Raw genomic sequence first — 23,219 nt, 5'->3', positions numbered from 1 at the left:
ACACACACACACAATAGAGTCCTGCTTCGAGAGTTTAGGGCGAACAAGTTGAGCCCAAAAGACAAAAAAGAAAATGATGTCATTGGCGCACTGCCAAACTAGTCTGTGCTACGATGCTACCTCACTCGGACCCTGAGATTTATTGATTTTATTTTTTGGGCTGCGTCGCTTTAGTTTAGCGTTGCTGACGCGCATTTCGAGAAAAGGGTGTGAGAAAAGAAGTATCCGTACAAGCAAGCCATGAAATGGTGTTGACTTGCGTGACTGCAACAAACCACTTCGCCACTTTTTTTTTTTTCGTTTCCCGTCTGATAATACCCAGATTCTTTTACCCGCGGGGTCTGGGGACATTACTAAGAATAAAAGCTCTCGCACGACCAAAACACCGAGTCCCTGTTTCTACGTGCAATAATGGCATAGGAATATAGGTCCCTGAACCAGTTTTCCATTGAACTCCATAAACCAAATATCAGGAATCAGCGTCGTATTAATGGAGAAAATAAAACACAGAATCTCGTATCAACTCATCCGAGGTCGTGATGGCAGTCCCAAATTCCTTGGTTCTAATGAATTGAGCCTCGCATGCTAGATATACGCCGACTAAGTTTACGTCAACGAGAAATAGCGGGGGAAAACGAGAAAACAAGCGAATAAGGACATGTCAGACGCCAAAGACAAGGGTGCCAAACTCAACGGCTCGCTGGATCGTGACTTTTTCAGATAGACGCTAGTTCGACCGGATGGCGGACCGTCTCCCTTGATATGCCCAGTACGCATCAGTCACACTACACCTTCATGCACAACGGTCGCAGCTATGCGGACGCACCTCCGGCGCCGAGGCCAGACGGGAGACGACATAGCAGTATCATCAGCGTAAACAGACAAATGCTCGAATGGTGTGAGATTGTAGAAGCCAAACATCTATACTCTATGTAGGTATTCTTTTTCGAGGGCATGTCAGCCCCTCGCGCCCACAGTTGCGCACGACTCTCAACATCGACATCGTGGGTATGGCGCACCGGATGATATTCCCTCCCCCCGCCCCAATTCAACATCGTAAAAACTCCCAGGTATTCTCTTTATGCTTAGCCAAAAGCAGCTCCCTTTTCCTGAGCTTGCCTCCTTCCATTGGTCATGCCCATGCTTCTTTCTATTGCTTTATAGCAACAAGACTTGAAAAATCAATGCAATTCTTTGCCTCCTTTTCTAACAGCTTCCGCCACCAAATGGTAGGCTTACTTGCTGTGCGAGGGAATGCCGTTGGCTTGGGAGCCGAAGGCGAATGACGCGGCAAGACGACGCTCCTCGTTCTTGCGGCTGTTGACGAAGTCGGGGTAGTTGAGCGTGAGCTCGACTGCGCCGTTGACAATGTTGTCGGCGGCCTCGACACCCAACATGAAAGAGTGGTCCTGGTTACCGACCTCGTATCTCCAGGAACCGAAGCGGCCACGGGAGTAGATGCCCTGGTCGAGGAGCTTGGGAAGGAGGTCCTTGAGGACACCCTCTCTCTCGAGCGAAGGAGTGGGGTAACCGTGGTTGAAGCGGCGGTGGTATGTGGAGACGATCTCGTCCTCGGGCTTGATCATCTCAGTGTTGATGAGACCCTGGATGCACTGCTGGAGGAGCTTCTCCTGCTCGACGGGCTTCATGGAGGACTCGGAGACCTCAAGCATGATGGACCAGTAGGGACCCTCCTTGGCCTCGGTGGAGGAGGCCTTCTCGCCGTTGGCGAGGTACAGCGTAGGCAGCTTGACGTCGGCCTCGGGCTGGTTGTAGGGGGAGTAGTTGGAGAAGATGGTGGCGCGGTAGAAGGGGCAGTTGTCCTCGGGGAAGTACAGCCAGCACTTGTCACCAATGCGGTCGGGGCGAGCACCACGGATACCGACACCGATAACGTGGGTGGAGGAGTAGAACAGGCCCTTGGACAAGCTGACGAGCTCCTGGTTGCCCATGCGCTCAACGAGCTGGTCGACGTTCATGGTGGAGATGAGCTTGCCGTACTGGACCTTGGTGCCGTCCTTGAGGGTGACAATCTTCTTCTCGGCGTCAACCTTCTCGACGGTGCCCTTCTCGCCGTAGCGGGTCTTCTCCTTAGGCAGAGTGTTGGCAACAGCGATCCAGATACCACCGGTACCGTCACGGGCGGGGAACTTGAAGGTGGCGTTGGGGCCCCAGTTACCGGCAACCTTGTTCATGACGACGTTCTCGGTGACGAGCTTCAGGTTGGGAGCAGCGACACGCTCTCCGAGCCACGCGCATTGCATCTGTAGAGATTGACGTTAGCAAGCAGGTCCAGTCTCAAGAGGGATGTTGTCGCATGGGGAAGTAGGCTTACCTTGGTCGTGGGAACAGCCCAGACCTTGTAGTTGTAGGGGCGCATGAAGATGTTGGCGACACCCTCACCGCAGTTGCGGAGAATCCACTCGTCGAAGTCCTTGGGCTTCTTGTCGGCGACACGGCACTCGAGGGCAGCATCAATGAGGCCGTTCATGCACTTGACCTGGTCCTCCTTGGGCAGGATAGAGATGTTGTTCTGGAAGGGGTAGGGAACCCAGATGCCCTTGTAGCGGACGTAGGAGACACGCTCGTGCGTGAACCAGTCATCCTCCTTGGGGAGCGCCTCCTCGATGCAGTCGTCGAAGTACTTGTAGTGGGAGAAGATGACGTGGCCACCAACATCGTAGAGCTGTTCATTGGAGGCTGGTTAGAAGAGATTCTGGCAAAACAACACCCAACTTCCGAGCGAGTCTTGCTGCTCGGAAGCGTGGCAAAAAACAAAGGAGGCACTCACGAAACCCTCGGGGGTGGTATCAGTGCCAGCAAGACCACCGGCCTTCTCGGCGGAGTCCACAAGAAGCCATGAGGGGCCGTTCTGCAGTCAATGTTAGCATTGGAACAATGGGCGGGCCAGGGTGGTGGCGATTTGGCGGTGAAGACGCACAATCTGGTTCAGACGCTTCGCAGCACCGAGACCGGTCGGGCCAGCGCCGATAACCAAGACGTCAACGTTGCTAAATGAGGGGAAACCACAGTCAGTCGCAATTCTTCAATGATTTGAGCGTATGGAATGCCAGACAGATCCGGAGCCTTGGCTCTGGAATGGGCGCAATGGGCAAGCGAAAGACAATTGGGGTGGGAAGGGGGCGAGGAGAATAACTCACATGTCAGCCATGGTGGGGGATGTGTGTAGAAGGTGTTGATGATGCAGCAACAGAAAGAGGGTGGCTCTTGTGGAAGATGATCTAGCAACAAGAGAAGGATTGCAAGATCAAGGAGCAAGTGATGCACCGGAGGGGAAGAGAAATCGAGGTTGAGGATTGGCAGCAAAGAAAGGAAGGAGGAGGAAAGGAAAGTCGCGCGGGAGATGGTAGTCGTGGCCGTTGCTGTAGATATGGGTTTCTGGTTTCGAGCGGTTCCAGAGAAAAAGGGGACACACACACACACAGGACTGGACTGGACTGGACTGGACTGGCTCTCAGGTACCGAATTCGACTGGGACGCGAGGTGTGTGTACCTGCTTCCTGACTGATGGAGGTAGGTAATGAGGTACCTGACTGACTGACTGTTCTTGCTGGCCCCGACGGAAGATGGTGGTGGTGGTGCTTCTGCTGCCACTTCCTGCTTCCTTCCCGCACCGCAACTGTGATGGAGGGGCCAAATTATTATTTGGGACAAGGGGTTTAGCGGGGCCCCCTTGTCAAGGACATGAAGCTCACATTTGGTGTCTTTCATGGGTGATGGGTCCATGGTGCCAAGTGCCAAACGGTACGTACCGTGGCTCCTACTGTGCATGTACCTTAGGTAGCCTCAGCTTAGTGTCATGTTCCAAGATGCTCCGTTCACCATCTCATGGAAGGCACGCCGCGCTCTTCTATGTAGACACACCCCCACAATTCAAGATAATCGCAACATCGACACCACCACTGCCACCAGGAATACACACTTCAGTACTGCCATTTGAAGCTTGTGCTCGTACTACTTTGCCAGTGGCATCCTCTTTTCGAGATACTGTTACTGCTGTAGATCCTCAGCATTAATTGAATCACCAGTGTCGAGTCTCGACGAGGTGTGATCAAAAAGGCGGAGACATCCTCCGGTACGCCGTACAGCAGATTTGCTACTTGCTATACCTACCTACCGGTACTGGATTGGCGGCTGGCGGCGAAGCTACTTTATCTGCAGCCACCACATGCCTCGCCGTCCCCAAACGAGGCTCTCAAGTAAAGCAAGCGGCCAAGCGTGTGTGCTTCCCGTCTCTATAATAAAATAAAAACGTTTCCTACGTCCCGGCGCATCTTGTCCCGACACTTTGAGACAAGGTCTTATTTGACAGAAACTCTCCTTGCCTCGTGGCAACCGCCGCCGAATGGCAATGCTAGTATTTGCCATTATTATCTCGGTCAAGGAACAGACTCAGGTCTCTCGCTATCCGTGCCGCACTCTATCTATCCGCAGATGACAGCCCGCACCCAAGTTCGACTTCGCTCCCTCCCCTCGTCCGTCATCAGCCAAGACAAACCACCTCATTCTCCTTCTCACAGGGGTCTGGGCCCTGGCCTGCACAGCAAAACTGGAACGGGAACGTCGACAGGCGGCGCGGACGGCAGCGAACCGCAACCCCAGGCCGGGCCCTCGTGCTGGCTCGCCACACGCTTTCTTGCATTGCCTTGCTTGCTTCCTTCCCATTGCCCCCCTTGCTCATATGAACCCCCAACCTCTAGACTCTAGAAGTCTGGGCATTTCATGATTTCATGTGGGAGCAAGAGAAAGAAGAAAGACGCGGCGGCCGTATGCTCACCACTAACCATACAGGGGAAGACTCTCGACTCACTTGAAAGTTGAGACTCTTGCTCGAGAGGACGACGGATGCCAATGTTACAGCCACAACAGTGGAGCTGCCAGAAGCTTGTCCACCATCGCGCACCGCTCAGAAGACAGGCCGTCCGGATGCACATACCGCATTCCAATGATTTCAGTCTCCAAGTTTCTGCAATAGCGGCACCGGGGCCTGGGTAAGTTCCTGCGACCCACGGCGGGTTACAGAGTTGAGAGTGCGGATTGCCTGTAATTGGCTTCACGGACGATATCATCAGAGACGAGTGGGTTTTTTTCTTGCTTTCTCGCGATGCAAAGGCACTGAGCCGTACGATCATGACCGTATCACCCGTACGTAGGGGGATTTAGTGAGACCAAGTCTCGAGAGACACAGGCTGAAAGTCCGAATCAGCCCTCAACAGTCCAAAGCGAGGCATTATAGACGGGAACCGCGAGCGTGAGTATGATCCGAGATCAGGCCCGTATCGAGGTTCAAAGGTGGGATGGAGGAGAGATATGGGCCACACACCCGCCATCCACCTGGGTCTGGTCTGGCCTGGTCTGGTTTGTCCTGTTCTTCCTATCCACAGCTCTTTTTTGTGCGGTCTGGAAACCGGGAAATGGAGAGAGATGTGGAGGCAAACTTGCCTTCGCTTCCCCAAGGACTCGAGGACACGTTCCCTACTTTCCCATTTTTTCCCTTGTCCCCTCCCCCCCATAGGTGCCCATCTACTACGTACGCACACGCACCCGTCAACCCGTTCCAATACACTAGTAGGGGTTGGTACTGGGCCGTAGAAGAACCCAAGAGGAACAGTTCATGATCCACCCTGAATAGGTCCGCAAGTTGCAACCCCTCCATCATACGGAGTAGACACAAGTTAGTATGGATACTAGGAGCGAGCAGAGACTCGTAACAAAGTAACAACAAAGAACAAAGGCGGGCAGGCATGACGGGAAGAAGTATAGCAGACTGCGGCAGACTTATTAACCAAGTCACCCTACCAATTTGACACCTTGGAGAGATTGACTTTCCAAACATGCAGATCGTCCGTGGTGTAATCAACGACAGACGGGCACAGGGAAGAGCCCGCAAGGTTCACAACCCAATCTCGAATCTACGTCGAGCGTACCCGTAGTTGTAGGAAGGTTGTCGCGAAACTCGGAAACACACGCCTCATGGCCGCTGCTCATCATTCTGATTGATGAAAACCTCCAATCTAATTCGGCCTCGAAGCACCCACCAGCAAACACCCACCCACCTTTTCATGCACTACCGCAGTAGACGGTGACAGACCGCCAAGGCGATGGTAACCTATCTGCACGTCTCTTGTTGACCGCCTCCCGTCGGGGATTCAGTGCGTTGGTTCCGTCGAGATGCTGCACCTTCATCAGCTGCCGGCAAACCAGAAGAGAGGGATCTGAAAGGCCCAAGGGCATCGACAGCGACCATCTGTGCCTCTCTCTCTCTCTCTCTCGTCCTCTGCAGGGTCCCTGGTCCTGCCGTCAAAGCAAGGCTTCCGAATGGTCAATTGCCCATCAGTTTGTCGGACGCTGTTGGTGCTGGCTTTGCTGCCCGCTGCCGCTCCTTACCCTGTCCCGGACTCCCGGCAACGCAGATCCTATGCTGGCTCCTGAAGTTCACGATCCTCTTTGGGCTAACTCGTTGTTGCTCTGAACACCTAGTCTTCGACAACTTCGGTCGTTCCCCAAAAAGGCATTTGGCTGAATCTGTTCCATACTGTCCTGGCAATGAGCGGCGCTTCTCTGACCCGTGAACTGCCAGTTCCCGGATGGCAGATGCTGGCGTGCCAATCTCTCCGCCATTCGGAAGTGGGTTGGACCTTCGATGTGGCTTGCGCTAATATATTTTGATAATTCGACTAAAACCCACTGTCAATCTGCATTCACACGTTGTTTTCGCCTCCATTTCCCAGTCGGGCAGCTGCCGTCCGTCATTTCGCTCAAACTCTCAGACTTCGGGGCTTCAAGCCTTCACCTGTCATTCTTTTCGAGTGCGTCTGTGTACCTGCCGTTGCCGCTGCCGCTGCCGCTCCCGCCACATTGTCATCCTTCCGTGGACCGTGGGGTTTGACCAACCAAGTTGGTATGGTTGGCCGGGGAAGGATTCGACTCATCTTGGCTATCTCTCGGACATTAGCCAGATGGTCGACCACGTTTCTGTGTGGTTTGATTCGCGTGCTATAGAGCCTCCATGGTGACATGAAGTACGGGGCGCCTAAGGTAAGGTAGTCTGGGCCTGTCGCAGCCCGCCTTCTTTGAGATTGTCTAGGTTGGAGAGCCCTGAGCCGAGTTGCGATGTCTTCGATAACGGAACCCTGCTCAGTGTAATCTCATAAAATGAGCGCAATCCCACCTCCGTGGGCACGCTGCAGCTCGTCAAAGAGCCCGTCATGCAAAGCAGCAAAACAAACTTGCCTCCATTTGTTCAATTTGTTGTCCCGCACGGCAGCAATGACACCATGGCTTGTTGTGAATCGTTTCGGCCTGGCGACAACTCGGCGGTTCTCCATGAGTCGGGTACGCGTCCAAGGCCGAGCCTGAGTCGCAGACAAATACCCAACCGTACCTTTGCTCCGTACGAATAAGTACAAAGAGCCGAAACGTGATATTCGTCGACGTTTTGGACTACGTTCATGCCGGCGCACCTCAAGCTACTTTTGCTTCTGCGCCAGTAAGACAAGCCGAAAAGGGACGCCAGCAGTTTTGTGATTCAGTGTCCCGTCGCCTCTACCCGCACTTTATCCTAGCGGAATGGGGCTCTCCAATCGCCTGCTTGCAAAAGCCCATGTTCCATCTGCTCATTTTCATCAACTTCGTGCATCGCCAATCAAGATGCGGGCAGGGATATCGTTGTTTCCCGCGCTGGTGTGAGGTGGTCTGCAACTCGCCTTTCACTCAGCGATCGTCGTCTCAAGAAATTTGAAGTCGGCCTTTCTTATTTCTTCTCGCCTTACCACTGCCCATGCTGCCCCCACGGAGCCAGCGAGCTTGTTGTGTCTTGTGTACTAAGGAAATAAGATGAGCCAGGGCAAAACGGTGCAAGGGACTGGGAGACAGGCGGCAATCGGGCCAAGTGCCACCGTTTGAACATCTAGCAATCTGGGAAATCTTCCCGTGCTCTTCTCTTCACTCCCCGTCCGTTGTCGTCACCGCTGGGTCCGCGTTGGACTGTTGATGGAGCAGCACGACTTAATTTCGATCCGTCGGTAGTTGTTACAAACAGACGCCGTTCTGGGTCCCTTGCCAGCTTTGGTTGTTGGCGATTGACGTTTCCATCCCAATGTGGGATTGCCCCTGCCTCTCATCTGCGGAGCAGCAAAGGAGGCTGTGAAAGTCGATCACCAACTGTTGCCCATCGGTCCGTCAGTTGGTAAGTGGTCCATTTGGTAGGCATCTCCGTGTTCGTGCATTCGAGCACGCGTGTCGTCCCCAGCACCACCTCCATACTCCGTACTCCGTACTCCAGTATCGAAAGACGGCCTCTCCCCCAAACAAGACATTTGCTGGAGTGCTTGCCCGGCAGCCGGCACAGGGGTACGGGACCCATCTCATCAACATTCTGAAACAGACAAACTGGGCCTCTTGTAGATCAGCCTGGCTAGTTTTGGGGCACCGCATGAACCTCGACTTGATCAGCCGCCGATTCAGGGAAGCACTCCAAACACTGAATTTCTAATAACAGCAGCTCCAGCTGGAGAATTGCAGCGGAGACTTTGGCTGACAGAATGCTTGGTATCGAGGCTGTGATCACTCATCCGTTGAGCGAGTACGAACATGTAGCATCGAGCGGCTTGGAAGTACTTTCATCTGATGAACATTCGAATACCTGGTGCTGTATGCACAGGTCACGGGTTGATGTAGTACAGCAAGCTGCAACCCCGCGGCCAAAAACACAAATAGCAACATCAAGGAGATGCAAGCCAAGATGCATGGCCCATCAAACAGATCTAGACGGATGGATCCAATGATAATTGCCAACTATGTCAGTCTTTCCGAGATGAAAGTGGCAGCCTCGTCGCAAACACAGACTCGAAGCTTCCTAAGATCGATGGTTTGCATCTGCAAAAACGGCATGCTGAGTCGAGGCTTGTTGGCTCCGGTATCTGAACTGGCGTGCCATATGCCACATGCTACGTGCCACACGGCAGCTGCCACCGTTAGGTTTGGACATAGTCATACGGATACTGAGGAATGATTTGGTACGGGAAGTGTGGCAGTATAAGTAAGGCTGGAGTGAGACCTGGCTGGACGCAGAAGTTGGAATGAACTCTTCGGGGCCTGGAGATGATGGCCGAAAGCATGAAGGACGTGAGGCGAGCAGACTTCAGCCTCCCGAACCCAAAGGACCCAAGCGGCCGGTGTCCACGATCTGCCATCTGTCCGAGGAAACCCGAAAGGCGCCTCAAGGCGTGGCATGGTGAAGATGGCGTCCCATCTTTGAGAGTAGGGCGATGGGAGGAGCAGGGGGCAGCTTGGAGCCGTGACCCAGGGACCAGCACCCACGTCCCGGATTCCGCTTTCCGGAACGAATCATCACCAATTTGGCACACTGATGGGCGACATGTCGACGAATTCGGTCTTTGGAGGCGACGAGAACAAGAACAGTGAACGAGAGCGAGGGCTCTGCGTGTCAGTCGTAGGACGATCCAAAACTAGGTTGGGTAAGGTATCCGTAGGTGTAAAATACCAGGGTCCCACCAGCTCGCGACTCGTGGGATGAAAGGGCAATCAACTTGAAGGCAGATCATAGGAAACGGGGAATGGTCGAGTTGCATGTACGGAGTACAAGGGACAAACTCGGGTGCCTCGGGGACCTTATTCGTACAAAGTGCGATGTTCCAGGTGTCAAAGTGCCTCGCAGATTGAAAGACTCGGGAACAGAAGACAACGTCTTGGGGGTCTGAGACTTTGAGATGTGAAAATACAAGCAGCATGGAAGGTGCGACTTCAGGCGGCATCCCATCCGGAGCGGTCTTACCTGCGCAAACCTGGAAGGCGCCGTGGCACCTCACAAGAAGGAAGCACTGACTGATACGGATAGTGACGGAAGGGAGGATGGGGTGTTGAACCGCGTCCGCACGTGTTCGAGAAGGGTCTGTAACCAGTAAAGCAAGCGCGAGTCTGACATTAATTACAGCCGAGGAAAGTGCCCATATTAGGAATGATGCCATCTTTGTTAGAACAACCAGTTATTAGTGCCTGCCGTAGAAGACGGAAAGAAGCAGTGCGGACTACCTTGCTTTTGCTAAGGTATGGATGGTGCTAATGCATGAGCCTCCCTCCAAGGGAAGCAAGTTTCTTTTCTTCTTTCCTCCTGCGGCTTCTAGCTTATTTTTAAGATCAGTTTAAATTGCAGCGTTGAGAGATAAGGCGTCGAGATCTCAGATACACAACTGGAGTCACCAAATATAGTCATATAGAGCAGTATATATGTATACCTCACGGTTACCGGCACTAAGAACGCATGCCAGTTACAGAGCTTAAAGGCAGTCTAGTCTATCACATGGCCAGAGACCATGGCCTTTAAAGATAGACTTGACGATAACTATGCTACATCCTACTGCCACAAGTGACAAACGCATTGAGATGTCATTTGGACACTGGCGACAAGACCTGACCGAGACCTGCCTTAGCTGCGGCTGTAAGGTCAAGGCCCGATGTATGAGACTGCAAGACTGAGGCGAGGCCGGGGTGGCTTGGCCCCCCTTTCGGAGCAATCGTCCAATTCTCTTAACCAACAGTAAGAGCCTCTTTTCGCCTAACACAGTAGCGATAACACCATAGGGTTGAATGGCACGTATGGATAATGGTGGTGATGGTACTCCTACTGGATCTGTAAACGGCCGGAAGGGCTGCAAGGTACGGATACATGTACAGCCGCCCAAGGGGACAAGAGCTGCATGAGATGCAGTCCAATGTAATATCGAGTGCCTGCCACAATATAACGCTCGTGAGTCTCATTAGGACTAGGTGGTGGTAGTGCTCTTGAAGGTATCCATAGCGAGCGGGACACTTTCATGAGGGTTCATTGACAAGAGTCAAGCATCGCTTCGCAGGTCTACAGTCCGGTACCAAGACTCAGTTGATCTTCATAGCTCTTGCTTTGCTGAGCCACGCAGAAACGACCTTCCTAACTCTATCTGCAGCGCCATCGCCGTCGTCCGACCTGCTCAAGAGTCAAGCCTCGCCCATTGTAATACTTCAAGGTTCTGAGGTGAGAGAATGAGAGGAGCCAGATGCCGTGGTACCTTACCTTAGTCACGTCGTTGGTGAGATGCCAAGGACCAGAACGTGGGTGAGCGGGCAGAGCTTGATTTGCGGCCCCTATCCAAGATTGGCAGCACTAATATTAGTCCCATCGGAGCCCCTGAGAGGGTGGCGTACCACGCAGTCGCATCCACGCTTGCCACGGCCGACGCTGGAGTCTGGAGTCTCTGTCAGGACAAGTGGCCCCCTCCATCCTGCTCTCTCCCTCACAGTTGCAGAGTGGGACCTGGGTATCTTCTCTCTGTACCAGGTACATGCGGGTTGCGCTCCGGCCAAGGTGCCAACACCTTCTTAGCGGGTAGACTGCTCCACTCTACCAAGTATCCGTGACTGTACATCGCCTGCCGGATCCTGGATTGGGCGGGCTTGATCGCGTCAACGTGAACCTCAATTTCCAGAACAAGAGCAGGAGCAAGGAGAGAGAGGGTACCTACGCAACTACACACGTACCTACCACACAGTATGCGGTAAACACACCATAGAAAAGGGAAAGGAAGAGGCAGAAGAAAGAGAGAGAGAGAGAGGGGCGGGAAATACCTACGAATACACTACAGACGAGGAAATCGATTTTTTTTTTCTCTCACGCCCATCGCTGCTAATTGCCGAGGGGCATCCATATCTTTGCTGCACTACAACCTCGCCTACCCACCCCCCTTCCTCTTTTTTCTTTCTTTCTTCCCCTTTCCCTTTCCAACACCCTCCAAACAGCCGCTGTCCTCTTTTTTCAGACCTCTATTAAACTCTTCCCGTAGGGTCGTGGTTGTCAAGAGCTTCCTACTTCCGGTTTCTCCTTTCGATTCTCCTTCTTCCTTCATCACAGGTTACAGATTCACAAAGCCGTGCTCAGCCCCATTCCAAGGTTTGAACCGGCTCAGGTACCACCACAGGTGTCCGTTAACGTCTAACTTTGGGACCCCCCATTGCATACTGTTAAAGCACCCGTCGCCTACCCCACGACACCTTTAACGAGTTGCTTGGCCGTCCCGTCCACTCGCTCGCTCTCGTTTTTGCGCGTCTCGTCTTTTTTTGCCCTCGAGCTGTATCAACTTGCTCCTGCATCAACATCAACCACCACTACCGACGACTTCAATCAATCCTCCGTCCACCTCAACCCCTCGTCCCCTACTTCCTTTCCCCCATTCCGCACACCAAACCGTCACAATGGGTGCCGACGAGAAGACGCGCGTTTCAGGCGAGGTTCCTCGTGGAGAGAACGGCTCTATCCTGCCTACCACGAACCAGGACGCCGAGAAGTCCTCACCTCAATCCAAGGGTCCTCAGATCCATCCCGCTCTCTACGTCATGTAAGAAACCAGAGTCTTGAATTTCTGCTGCTGCGACAGTTAGCTGACCCAATCCTCTCGCAGTGTCTGGATCTCGCTGTCCTCATCCGTCATTCTGTTCAACAAATGGATTCTCGACACCCTCAACTTCCGTAAGCCGACCGAGACGAAAGCCTGGAGCTTTGGACAGCATGCTGATTGACCACAGGCTACCCGGTTATTCTGACGACCTACCACTTGACTTTCGCAACCATCATGACCCAGATCCTCGCTCGCTGGACCCACGTTCTCGACGGACGCAAGTCGGTTAAGATGACTGGCCGTGTCTACGTGCGTGCCATCGTGCCTATCGGTGTCTTCTTCAGCTTGAGCTTGATCTGCGGTAACTTGACCTACCTGTATCTGTCGGTCGCTTTCATCCAGATGCTCAAGGCCACGACCCCCGTTGCTGTCCTCCTCTCTGGATGGGCCCTTGGTGTCTCTACCCCCAACCTCAAGGTCTTCCTGAACGTCTCCGTTATCGTTGTCGGTGTCATCATTGCTTCGATTGGCGAGATCAAGTTCGTCTGGATTGGTGTCATCTTCCAGATTGGTGGTGTCATCTTCGAGGCCCTGCGTCTGACCATGGTCCAGCGCCTGCTTAGCTCTGCCGACTACAAGATGGATCCCCTCGTTTCCGTCTACTACTTCGCTCCCATCTGCGCTGTCATGAACTTGGCTGTTGCTCTCATCTGGGAGATTCCCAAGGTCACCATGGACCAGGTGTACAACGTTGGCCTGTTCACTTTCTTCCTGAACGGTCTCTGCGCCTTCCTGTTGAACGTCTCTGTCGTCTTCTTGGTAAGTTTTGATGTCTCTGAAATCGGCCAATCATTGTTGCTAACTCTCTCCAGATCGGCAAGACCTCTTCCCTGGTCCTGACTCTCTGCGGTGTCCTCAAGGACGTCATGCTGGTTGCCGCCTCCATGGCCATCTGGGGCACCCAGGTCTCTGGTCTCCAGTTCTTCGGATACAGCATCGCCCTCGGTGGCATGGTCTACTACAAGCTCGGCTTTGAGCAGATCAAGGGCTACATGGGTGAGGGCGGTCGCCAGTGGGCCGAGTTCGGCCAGCGCAAGCCGATTCTTCGCAAGCTTACCATCATCGTGTTCTCCGCCTTCGTGCTCTTCACTATGCTTGGTGGCCTTGCACCGACGTACGCTCCCGAGTACGACCCCCACAACCTCATCAACGAGGTCAACAGCCACTTCGGCAGCAGCAGGGCATAGGTTATGGGATAGAAGGCGATAGCATCTTTTCTTTGGCCTGTCATTTTCCTATTTGTGGGCGTAGAGATGTGATGATACCAAACTCTCTACGCGACGATTACCCTGTTCTGAGTACATATTACGAACTTCCTTTCAACCGTGTGCACTGTTGACCTCTTTTTCTTTTTTTTTTTTAATCCGGAAAACGGAACCAACTTTTGTTTGATTGGGAAGTTACACCCGTGTACAGCTATAGAGCAACGGCGCAGAGCGCAAAAGGGTTCAGGTTGCATAGCTTGCATCATGAAGTTCTAATCTCATGTACTCTAGACGGAGGAGGATATAGACATGTACGTACGCAATGATACATAAAGCTTAAAGCAAAAGATGGCGGTAGTTCGCAACGAAATGGCCGGTGACATGCGAGGCGATGTGCGCGGGGTTCGAAGCTTGCATGCCAGTGGTGTAGAAATACATCGACTCGGCTCACTGAAGACCATTTGCTAGGCATGCCAGACTTAGGTACGCGAACGGAACCTTCGACCAGTAAGACTGTTTCTGGCGTATAATTAATGCCCCCAGCTATTGTGACGTATCAGGCCAGAAAACAACATCAGGTGGCCAGCATCGAATCAGGTGCCATTCATTGTTCTCGAAGAGAGTGCTCAATCTAAACGGCGACGGTCTCATCATCTAACGTAAGTCGTGGTTTCAGCAATTCGGTCTTGGCTTGTAATAGAGGGTTGTGTGGGTGGGTTGCAATATTTTGTGCAACAATTGATGTGGGTCGCACAGCACCTGAGCCGGTGGGCATCCGAGCATTGATACGTGAAATTGAAAGCAAGCACCCAGCATAGGAGGACCATGGCAATTATCACGACTCGACTTGGCTGGAAAAGTTGATTTGACTTGCTTATTTCATGTTCCATTGATCATGGCCATCCCACGGCCGAGGGCTGAATCATACCCATCAGTCATCATAGACCCTTGACCCCTTTTTAATCTCATCTTCTTTTGTGTCTATCACTCTTCCGGTCACAGCAGCAGCGGCGGCATTTTTTCCATGTTGTTGAGGTATCACAGGGCAAACGTCTTGGATTTCAATGGTTTCTCATTGGGAGCCCTTAAACCGAGGACCTCAGATGCCAATTGATGCTCTTTACAAGCCAGCCCAACTCCCCGACCTGTTGACGATTGCAGAAAACGGTTTGTCCTTTAAAATCCTGCGCACATGATGTTAGTACATGGACGAACTACCAGTAGCCGACGCGTAGCCTCTGTCCCGTGGGGAGGGCAAATCCCGGAGGCAAGATAGCACACGATCGATATGGGGAGGGGGGGTGACATACTCAGAGGCGTGAAGAACCATCTGTTCTTTCCGCTCGTGTAACGCTCCTCCAGAACCTTCTTCACCTGCTTCTTGGCATCCTCACGCTGGGTGACCTCCTTGAAGGTGTCGTTGCTGACGACGCCCTTGAGGCCTCGAGCTCGAGGGTGTAGCGGGTGGGCATCAAGTGGTTGTAGTTGACAAGCTTGACGAAAGGCTTGATCTTGTTGCGCTTCTCCTGGCGAGTCTTGGACATGCGCCGGGTGATCTTGGAGGGGTAGCGCTCGATGCCGGCGACCAGGGCGTGACCGAAGGGGTGAGCCTTGTTGCCAGAGTCGACAGGCTGGATGATGACGACCTGCAGAGAGGAGCGTTAGCAATCGCTCGAGATTGTTGAATACGTTATGTGTGGGCATCATGGCCCGACACAATCAACCTGTGTCCTCCTCCGCAGCAAATTTCGTGAATGCCGTCAACCCAAATATCGAACGCTCGAAGAGTGTAAAAGTGTTTGGTCGGACCGTTGTTTCCTCCTGTTCTTTTCGCAATTCGTAATCGGTTCGTATAGTCGTCGCCATGATTTCCTTCCCAGTATTCCCTGACCAAACACTTTCACACTCCTTGACGTCGATGTTGGGTGGTCTTCATCCGCGCCCCTCCTTCTCGCGAAGTCGGGGTGAAAATTGTACTGCGACGGGGTAGGCTTTCTCGAGAATTTTCGTATATAATCGTACCTTCTTGCCGGCGTAACGGCCGTGGGTGATGATGGCGACTCTGCCGACCTTGAGGAACTTCATTTTGACCTGCGCTGTCGGTGGGTGCTGGGCGTACTGGGCGGTTGGTGAAAGTTGCTGCGACGTGAGATCCTGGATTTGATAACCTAGAGGAAATTTCAAAATTGATCCGTGGGAGGGAGGGACCTAAGCATGTGCCCGGTCACGTGGTCGAAATTTTACTGGGGAATAGGCGAATCAATGGTGGTGGGTGGTGCTGGAAGTGGGGGCGGTTGGCAATGGAAGGACGCTTCCACTGACCGGCGTCCGCGCTGGAGCTCTACTGGACGGTGGTAGAAGTACCGTGTACGGCCCTCAATCTGCTCCACTCCCTAAGCTGACCACGGAGCTCATCGCGAACTTCCTCCGATCCATTTCAACAACAGCCCAGCTTTACCACGCTCCACGAACGACGATACCTAAACGCGCACATCATGGCTGCCCCTCCTGCATACATCATCTCCAAGGTCGCGGACCCCATCTTTGCCCTGGTGATTGGACTCGGTGCCGCAGCGACTAGAATTAATCGCGAGGAGAAAGAAAAGGGCAAGACTACGCAGGAAACCATTGCGGCGGCAAAGAGGTATAGTGCCTATCAGCAGTACACTGGTGCGAGCCCTAACTAATTGAACTGGATGTCTAGACGTCTAGGGCTTCTCAAGGCTTCTGCATAAGCACTCATAGTCACAGCCACTGGCAAGGGAGGAGATGCGACGCCTCAACCGCATTTGCTTGCATTCACAATTTGTTGATACTCTATATACCCTTTACTCTCCATAGGACGGCCCGTACTCCTTCTTCATCGCTTCCCGAACCATCTGTCCGCACAGCTTCGCCGTGGGATTCGTGCTCACCGCCAGACCCTTGGCGATCTCGTTACCGAATCTTCCGCCATAGGCAAAGTCCCGAGACGCCGCCTCCTCGAACACAAGCTTCGTCCAGCTAGCTTCTCGCCTCCCGTCCGCGACCTGCACGCTGTGCTCCTCTACGAGCTTGGCAGTCATGTGGTAGATGGCGGCGCGCTGCGTGTACGCCAGCGACAGGGTCTTGGCTGCCTGAGGCGACATGGCGCCGAACATTGTGCGCGGCGTCAAGAGGAAGATGGACTTTTCAATATCTTCCAGGGCGATCTTTGAGTACTGGATCAATTCGGTGCTTTCGGGCGCCCGTACGAGCCGCTGCGGCGTGGATGGTGCTCCCGCCAACAGCATTGTGTCTCCGTACAGCCGTCTCAGCGCCTGTACGCGGTTATTCCTCGCGCTGGCATAATTTGGGTACTCCTCGATAAAGTCGTTCAGCTTCGAAAGAAGACCTTTGTACTCTTGTACCGGTTCGGATACAGTTCTCGGCCGCAATTCTGCCAATTGAAGTTCGAGCTGTTGCATGGACAGAATAATCTCGCGCTCCTTCTGTATCACTCGCTCGTAGACGGCGGCATCAGCGATGTGAGGATCCCGGGGCAGGGATGGGTCGAGGAGGACGTTCGCCGAGGGGTCGGATTCGGGGTCCTTGATCTTGTCAAGGACGTTAACGTCTCGTCGAGACAGGTCCACAGAAGCCATCTTGCAGTGTTGGATTGGAGATTGATCGGTTTTGGGAAGAAATACTGATGTTCTTTGTCGAAGGAACAGATTCGAGATAAATCGAACTTTTTTCGATGCGTGACGATTGACCGACTACACGTTTTTCCGATCTCAAAAGTGACTTTCACCGCCAGGACTGGCTGGCAGCACGGCAACCTTTATCAGACGCAACACTTTCCGAGCGGCTCCAGCGGGGGGGGGGGCGAGCAGCATATGCTCACATTCCGCACTGCGACGGCTACGAAAGGGTTTCAGAGGCGATGAGATAAGGCACATGCCGTCATGGTGGGTACCCCACCCATCCCCCAAGCAGAGAGCCCAGACGTTCCCCAGGATGAACGGAAACAGCGGCTTGGTCGCCTGTGCCCTCCTATTCTTTGTATTCCAGGTTGGATCTGGGAGCTGCTGGGCGGGATGGCGGGCATAGCCTGGAGCATCCGAAGCATGGTGGGGAACCCGTCAAAGCCGCGCCGCACATGGGCCGGCCAGCGGCGGCTTATCGCGGCTCACCGCGGCCATCACACTCGGCCGGCGCCTTTCCGCTTGCGATTGGCATCTCACCTCAACGCTGTACCGCCGGCTCTACGCTTTACCGCTGCCAACCTCTCCTTCTACTTCGGGACGCTACTGCCAGGTATCGAAGCCATTCCAGGATGGCGCCGGTCCTGTCACGAATTGCCTATGCGCAAGGACTGTGGACAGAGACAGGATCCAGAGACTACCCCCGCCCGGGAGGAAAGGTCAGCCAGTGGCAAGCGTTAGATGCGGCGACGGGGAGCCACCAATCTGCGGGCATGGAATGCAGGATTACTCAAGTCCTTGTCTTCCAAAGGCGGAAGTCCGTCAATGAATAAGGTTCACATCTGATAATACAGTGTCAGTGTCTTGGTACATATAGAATGGACGGTACGACGTACATAACACGGCCATCTCCCCCTCCTTTTCCTCAACGAGCAACGTATACAATCTCACTAGATTAACCATCGACTCTGTCTGCCTCTTATCAGAGAATCCCAACGCACTTACACTCACCCATACCTCCTTGACCCTAATCCTGTCACCCCCGAAAACTTCTGAGTGTCAATGTCCCCTTCTGCCATCATAGACTCCCCGCCACAGAACGCCGCCTACCCGGCATCAACAGATCTCGGCGATGGACTCGCAGTACAGCATCCGCCGCCCAACTTCCAGGGCTACGATCACGTAACCTGGTGGGTTGGCAATGCCAAGCAGGCCGCTGCTTACTACACTACTCTCTTCGGCTTCAAAACCGTAGCATACAAGGGCCTTGAAACGGGCAGCAGGTATATCGCCTCGTACGCCGTCGCCAACAACGACGTCCGTTTCGTCTTCACCTCCCCGGTGCGATCCCTGGCCCACCTCCCCGAGGATGAGCCCATCTCAGACGCGGAGCGAGAGCTCCTGCGCGAGATTCACGCTCACCTCGAGAAGCACGGCGACGCCGTAAAGGACGTCGCCTTCGAGGTCGACAATGTCGAGGGCGTATACAACAAGGCCGTCTCAGAAGGCGCCGATGCTGTTCAGCCTCCAACCGTCCTCAAGGACAAGGAGCACGGCAACGTCCTGACCGCCGTCATCCGCACCTACGGCGACACGACACACACGCTCATCTCCCGCAACGGATACTCGGGTCCTTTCCTCCCGGGCTTCCGCGCCGCGAAGCCCACCACGGCCACCGTCACGCTCCCCAACGTGCCCCTGGCCCGGATCGACCACTGCGTCGGCAACCAGTCCTGGAACGAAATGGTTTCCGCCTGCGCCTTTTACGAGCAGTGCCTCTCCTTCCACCGCTTCTGGTCCGTCGACGACTCGCAAATCTGCACAGAGTTCTCGGCCCTCAACTCCATCGTCATGGCCTCGGCCAACAACATGGTCAAGATGCCCATCAACGAGCCCGCGCCCGGCAAGAAGAAGTCCCAAATCGAGGAGTACGTCGTCTTCAACTCGGGCGCCGGCGTCCAGCACATTGCCCTCCTGACCCAGGATATCATCACCACCGTGTCGGCCATGCGCGCCCGCGGCGTCGAGTTCATCAACGTCCCCTCGACCTATTACGACACCATGCGCCACCGCCTCAAGACGGAGAAGCGCAACTGGGAGCTCAAGGAGGACCTCGCCACCATTGAGGCGCTCAACATCCTCATCGACTACGATGAGCAGGGATACCTGCTTCAGCTCTTCACTAAGCCGCTGATGGACCGCCCTACCGTCTTTATTGAGATTATCCAGCGCAACCACTTTGAGGGTTTCGGCGCCGGTAACTTCAAGAGCTTGTTCGAGGCTATTGAGCGCGAGCAGGCCGAGCGTGGAAACCTGTAAAGCAGAAAAAGCTAGTTAAACCAAGTTAAACCCATTTCAGTGTGACAATTGTTCCTATCCACACTCGTGCTTGTGTCGAATGTGAGGCTATGATGCTCATCTCTCAGCCAGCCAACTTCTTGTTGAGGGGGTTCTGCAGGGTACGATAGGTATATTTAAAAACATGGTCTTTACCCGGACCTCTTGCGCCGATATACTCTTTTCACCAATTCCGGTGCTCCGTTGATGCTGTCATCCGTTTGTCCAAATGCAAATTGCCGAATGTTGGCCAACTCTGGCCAGAGCGCTGTTCTCTTTCTTAGTCTCCCCTGCCACGGGAGCTCCACATCTACTCCAAGATCCGCCATCCCATATTCCGTTTCCCATATATCTGTTAATGTCATGAGTCCACCACCATGGCCGTTCCATTGGTTTGATGCTCATGGGTCCCATTCGTCTCATTAATCACCTCCATCGCCGCCCCACGGGTGTCACTTTGGCATCCAGGGCAGTTGTGAATGACCTCATGCGCGTAAACGTCGCAGTCAATGCAAAAGTGATTATCGCACACCGTACAGGCATACCGTCCGCTTTCGCTAACCCCCTTCAGCTCTGCCGCTTTCACGGGGGTCGGGGCGACGGGCCCTGTCGTCGTAGCCACGCCATCTTGGTCCTTACCCTTATCCTTCTTCTTGGAGGCCTTGGGCGGTTCCGGGAAGTTGGTGAGGCACGAGTAGCATGCTTTTGACTTGGCGGCTGCGGCCCAGGGGACCTCGATCCAGTTCCTTAACGGGAAGAGATGGTGGTATGAGCGCGCGAGATGGGTGGAAAGGATCAGAGTCAAACTACAGGCAGGGCACTCGATGGGCAGACGACACACGCGGGTAGCGCAGCGCGTGCAGAGGTAGCCTTCGCGGGCGGGATTGTTATGGCAAGCGCATACGGCTGTCGTCTCGCCCTGCGCGAGGGTGCGAGAGGGAAAGCCCATCATGAGCAGAGAGGCGGTGCTCTGGGCGGCCGTCCGGGTGACGGGCGGGGTCGTGGCGGCGAGGAGGAGATCGCGGAAGTGGGCATCGTTCATGCAGACGCTATACTGTGTGTCGTCGCCAGCATTGGTGCGAGTGCATAGCTCCCCGCAGATAGCGACCTGCGCCGCGAGGCCGACGATGGTAACGCGGATTTTATCGGATATGAGGGAGTCTATTGTGGTATGGATGTCGCCCGGGTCGGAAGAGAGGAGTGCGCCGAATACGATGAGGACTTCTCGTGTGCCATGGGAGGGCGCGTGGCTGTCGGGTCAGAGTCAGTATGTGTCTGTCGAGCTCTGGGGAAGGCGTTGTCACGTACAAAAGTGCACCGCGACACATCTCGAGCGCATTCTGCAAACTTGGATTGCCTGACGGATCTTGGCCCTCAAATTCCTTCAGCTTCTCCAGGTGGTCTGTCGGATTGCCGCTCATCTCGCTGATTCGTAGGGCCACGCCATCCCGCATGCCGACGATGCCCAGCTGCGAGATTGGGTTCTGTTCAAAGTACTCCTTCACGAAGTCGGCCGCGTACGCCCAGGCTACACGATAGCGGTTCGGTAGCATGTCCTTCTCCGTCATGGCGAACGACATGTCTAGCACCAGAACCAGATGTCTGATAATGCCGCGCTGCAGTGGCGTTGTGTCTCTGAGCAGCCTCCTCCTCTTCTCGGCCTCCAAGCTTGCCCCGACCGCGAGACTGCCGTCGGCGCCCTCTGTGACTTGCTCCCAACTTCGCTTGACCTCCTCCCATCGCGCCTTGGAGTTGCCGCTCTTCCCCTTCTTTCCGCCTTTTCTCGCATCGCTGCCTCTCCCGTTGGTCACCTGCAAGTCATCATCAGACATGTCATGGTACTCGCCATCGGAGTCGGCCATGATGGATGACGTCGATCGGAGGCCTCGATCCTTGTTTTATTTCGTGCTCGGGTTTCGGTTGCTCGATTTCGCAAGTCTGGCGGTCGCAAAGCCCCGTCGGAATGTCCCGCAGGTCGCGAATTGTTTGCGTAAGAAATTAATGGTCGATCGGGCAGGTGAGTTGGAAGAAGTGAAAGTGGGCGCCACAAGGCTATGAGGAAAAGATCGCAGCCTCGCACTTTAGGCCTGGAAGCTCCTTTGCCACAGCCAATCAGAAGGCGTGTAATGCACACCCTTGTTGGCGGTTGCTTCACATGCAACTTACCATTGCCCTTGCAGCACGTTTAATCGCTGTATACTTGACGCATTTGTTTTGAGGTTTATGTAGACATGTTCGAGTACTGTCCTCAACGAGTAGTCTGCGAGCCTTTGAGCCCCAACAGAAGCAGGTCGATGCAGCTCCAACCATCGCCTCTCTGAGGTATTGCGACGAGAGTTTCGCAAAAACTACTCCCGAGTCGCTCGGCACTGTTATGGAAGCTATTGATCATGAGATTGGGTCCTCGAAGATGCGGTGGATAGTGGTCAGCACTCCCAGTTGTTTCTTTCTACTACTGTGTTGTTAAGTACGCTCATTTGCTGCTTGGCAGTCAGGGTAGGAAGATCGCTCACCATGCTGCATATACATATCCGAAGTGAGACATTCACGATGCTGTATCCCCCAATGTCGAAATAGATACATTGGCGGAGCTATGGTGGGGTCTGACAGGGGACACCCGAGCCCCGGAGCTCCCGGGGGTTCGGCTTCGCGGTTCTATCCGGATCGGCGCCGGTCCAATGAGAGTGGGGAACACCCAGCCGTCCGGTCTTCCGAGGCGACCTACCTAGCCTTGAATGACTGAAGGACAAAGGATGCAAGCAATTGTGAAGCTGTTTTCTACCTTACTCGATGGTTATTTTGCGCCTTGGCAAGACGCCGTCGTGTCTGGATCTTTCCTATTTTCAGCTTCGCACATTTCTCAATGTCCAATATCACTTGACGGGCTAGGAAAACCACCGAAGGTCCGGGTTGGTAGTTTCTGGATTTCTATCTTCATCCATGTAGTTCAGAGCCATTATAGCTAGCATCTGATTCACGAGGAACTCAAGTTCGTCAGGCCAAACGCTACTTCCCTGAGCGAACGAGTTTATATTTCCTCTACTTGCCATGTGACATTCTCACCCGTCACTCTAGGCGCCCTTTTGATAAAATCCGTGAGGTCTTGCGTACAGCTGCCTGAAACAATTAAACAAGGAAAGGCAGGGCTTAGGGGTCTTTTCTCTAGACAGTGAGTCTCGTCGCGGGTCTCGGCAGTCGTGAATATGCAACAACAAAAGGTTCCATGTCGAGGATGCAGATTGCCTACCTTCCAGAGACGAGACGGTATACTGAAATTCATGACTGTGCATACTATCGAGAGCAACTGACATACATTACACCTTCTGACTGGATGTACGTCACAGGACCCTCAGCACTCCTTCGAGACTGAGGTGTACGAGTCCAATATTTCTGCACTAGATCGTATCCCCCTCTGGTTTACCCAATTCTTTTCCGTCAGCGCGGCGAGAAGTACAAATCGGTCTAAGGCGATCACGTTACACACGAGATTTGGCGAAGATTGCGATTGAGGATGCCCATGAAAAGATATCCGAGTGAGTCCC

At 53.9% G+C, this 23,219-nt stretch overlaps 6 protein-coding genes across 6 annotated transcripts; 2 read left to right on the top strand and 4 right to left on the bottom strand.

The window, feature by feature from the left end:
* Positions 1-1,235: 1,235 nt before the first annotated feature.
* On the bottom strand, positions 1,236-3,172 carry N0V96_006802 (uncharacterized protein; the record flags this gene model as incomplete). The annotated part of the gene is made up of 5 exons (XM_053196364.1): positions 1,236-2,264; positions 2,336-2,686; positions 2,792-2,872; positions 2,942-3,011; positions 3,162-3,172. 5 exons carry the CDS (start codon positions 3,170-3,172, stop codon positions 1,236-1,238), a joined length of 1,542 nt encoding a protein of 513 aa, XP_053046227.1.
* Positions 3,173-12,267: 9,095 nt separating this feature from the next.
* On the top strand, positions 12,268-13,657 carry N0V96_006801 (uncharacterized protein; the record flags this gene model as incomplete). The annotated part of the gene is made up of 4 exons (XM_053196363.2): positions 12,268-12,410; positions 12,474-12,541; positions 12,598-13,229; positions 13,283-13,657. 4 exons carry the CDS (start codon positions 12,268-12,270, stop codon positions 13,655-13,657), a joined length of 1,218 nt encoding a protein of 405 aa, XP_053046226.1.
* Positions 13,658-14,851: 1,194 nt separating this feature from the next.
* RPL27B (60S ribosomal protein L27B) lies at positions 14,852-15,760 on the bottom strand (the record flags this gene model as incomplete). The annotated part of the gene is made up of 4 exons (XM_065757829.1): positions 14,852-14,859; positions 14,986-15,109; positions 15,166-15,321; positions 15,698-15,760. The coding sequence occupies 4 exons, from the start codon at positions 15,758-15,760 to the stop codon at positions 14,852-14,854; spliced, it is 351 nt and encodes a 116-aa protein (XP_065613746.1).
* Positions 15,761-16,503: 743 nt separating this feature from the next.
* N0V96_006799 (uncharacterized protein) lies at positions 16,504-17,298 on the bottom strand (the record flags this gene model as incomplete). The annotated part of the gene is made up of 1 exon (XM_053196361.1): positions 16,504-17,298. One exon carries the CDS (start codon positions 17,296-17,298, stop codon positions 16,504-16,506), a length of 795 nt encoding a protein of 264 aa, XP_053046224.1.
* A 1,104-nt stretch (positions 17,299-18,402) lies between these two features.
* Positions 18,403-19,659, top strand: N0V96_006798 (uncharacterized protein; the record flags this gene model as incomplete). The annotated part of the gene is made up of 1 exon (XM_053196360.2): positions 18,403-19,659. The coding sequence occupies one exon, from the start codon at positions 18,403-18,405 to the stop codon at positions 19,657-19,659; it is 1,257 nt and encodes a 418-aa protein (XP_053046223.2).
* Positions 19,660-20,038: 379 nt separating this feature from the next.
* On the bottom strand, positions 20,039-21,539 carry N0V96_006797 (uncharacterized protein; the record flags this gene model as incomplete). The annotated part of the gene is made up of 2 exons (XM_053196359.2): positions 20,039-20,927; positions 20,986-21,539. The coding sequence occupies 2 exons, from the start codon at positions 21,537-21,539 to the stop codon at positions 20,039-20,041; spliced, it is 1,443 nt and encodes a 480-aa protein (XP_053046222.2).
* Between the last annotated feature and the right edge of the window lie 1,680 nt (positions 21,540-23,219).

Source organism: Colletotrichum fioriniae (genome assembly GCF_027942845.1).
Source record: "Colletotrichum fioriniae strain IMI 355084 chromosome Unknown scaffold_7, whole genome shotgun sequence".
Lineage (NCBI taxonomy): Eukaryota > Fungi > Ascomycota > Sordariomycetes > Glomerellales > Glomerellaceae > Colletotrichum > Colletotrichum fioriniae.
Note: the sequence above shows the minus strand (reverse complement) of the source record. Positions and strands in the feature narration are given on the sequence as shown.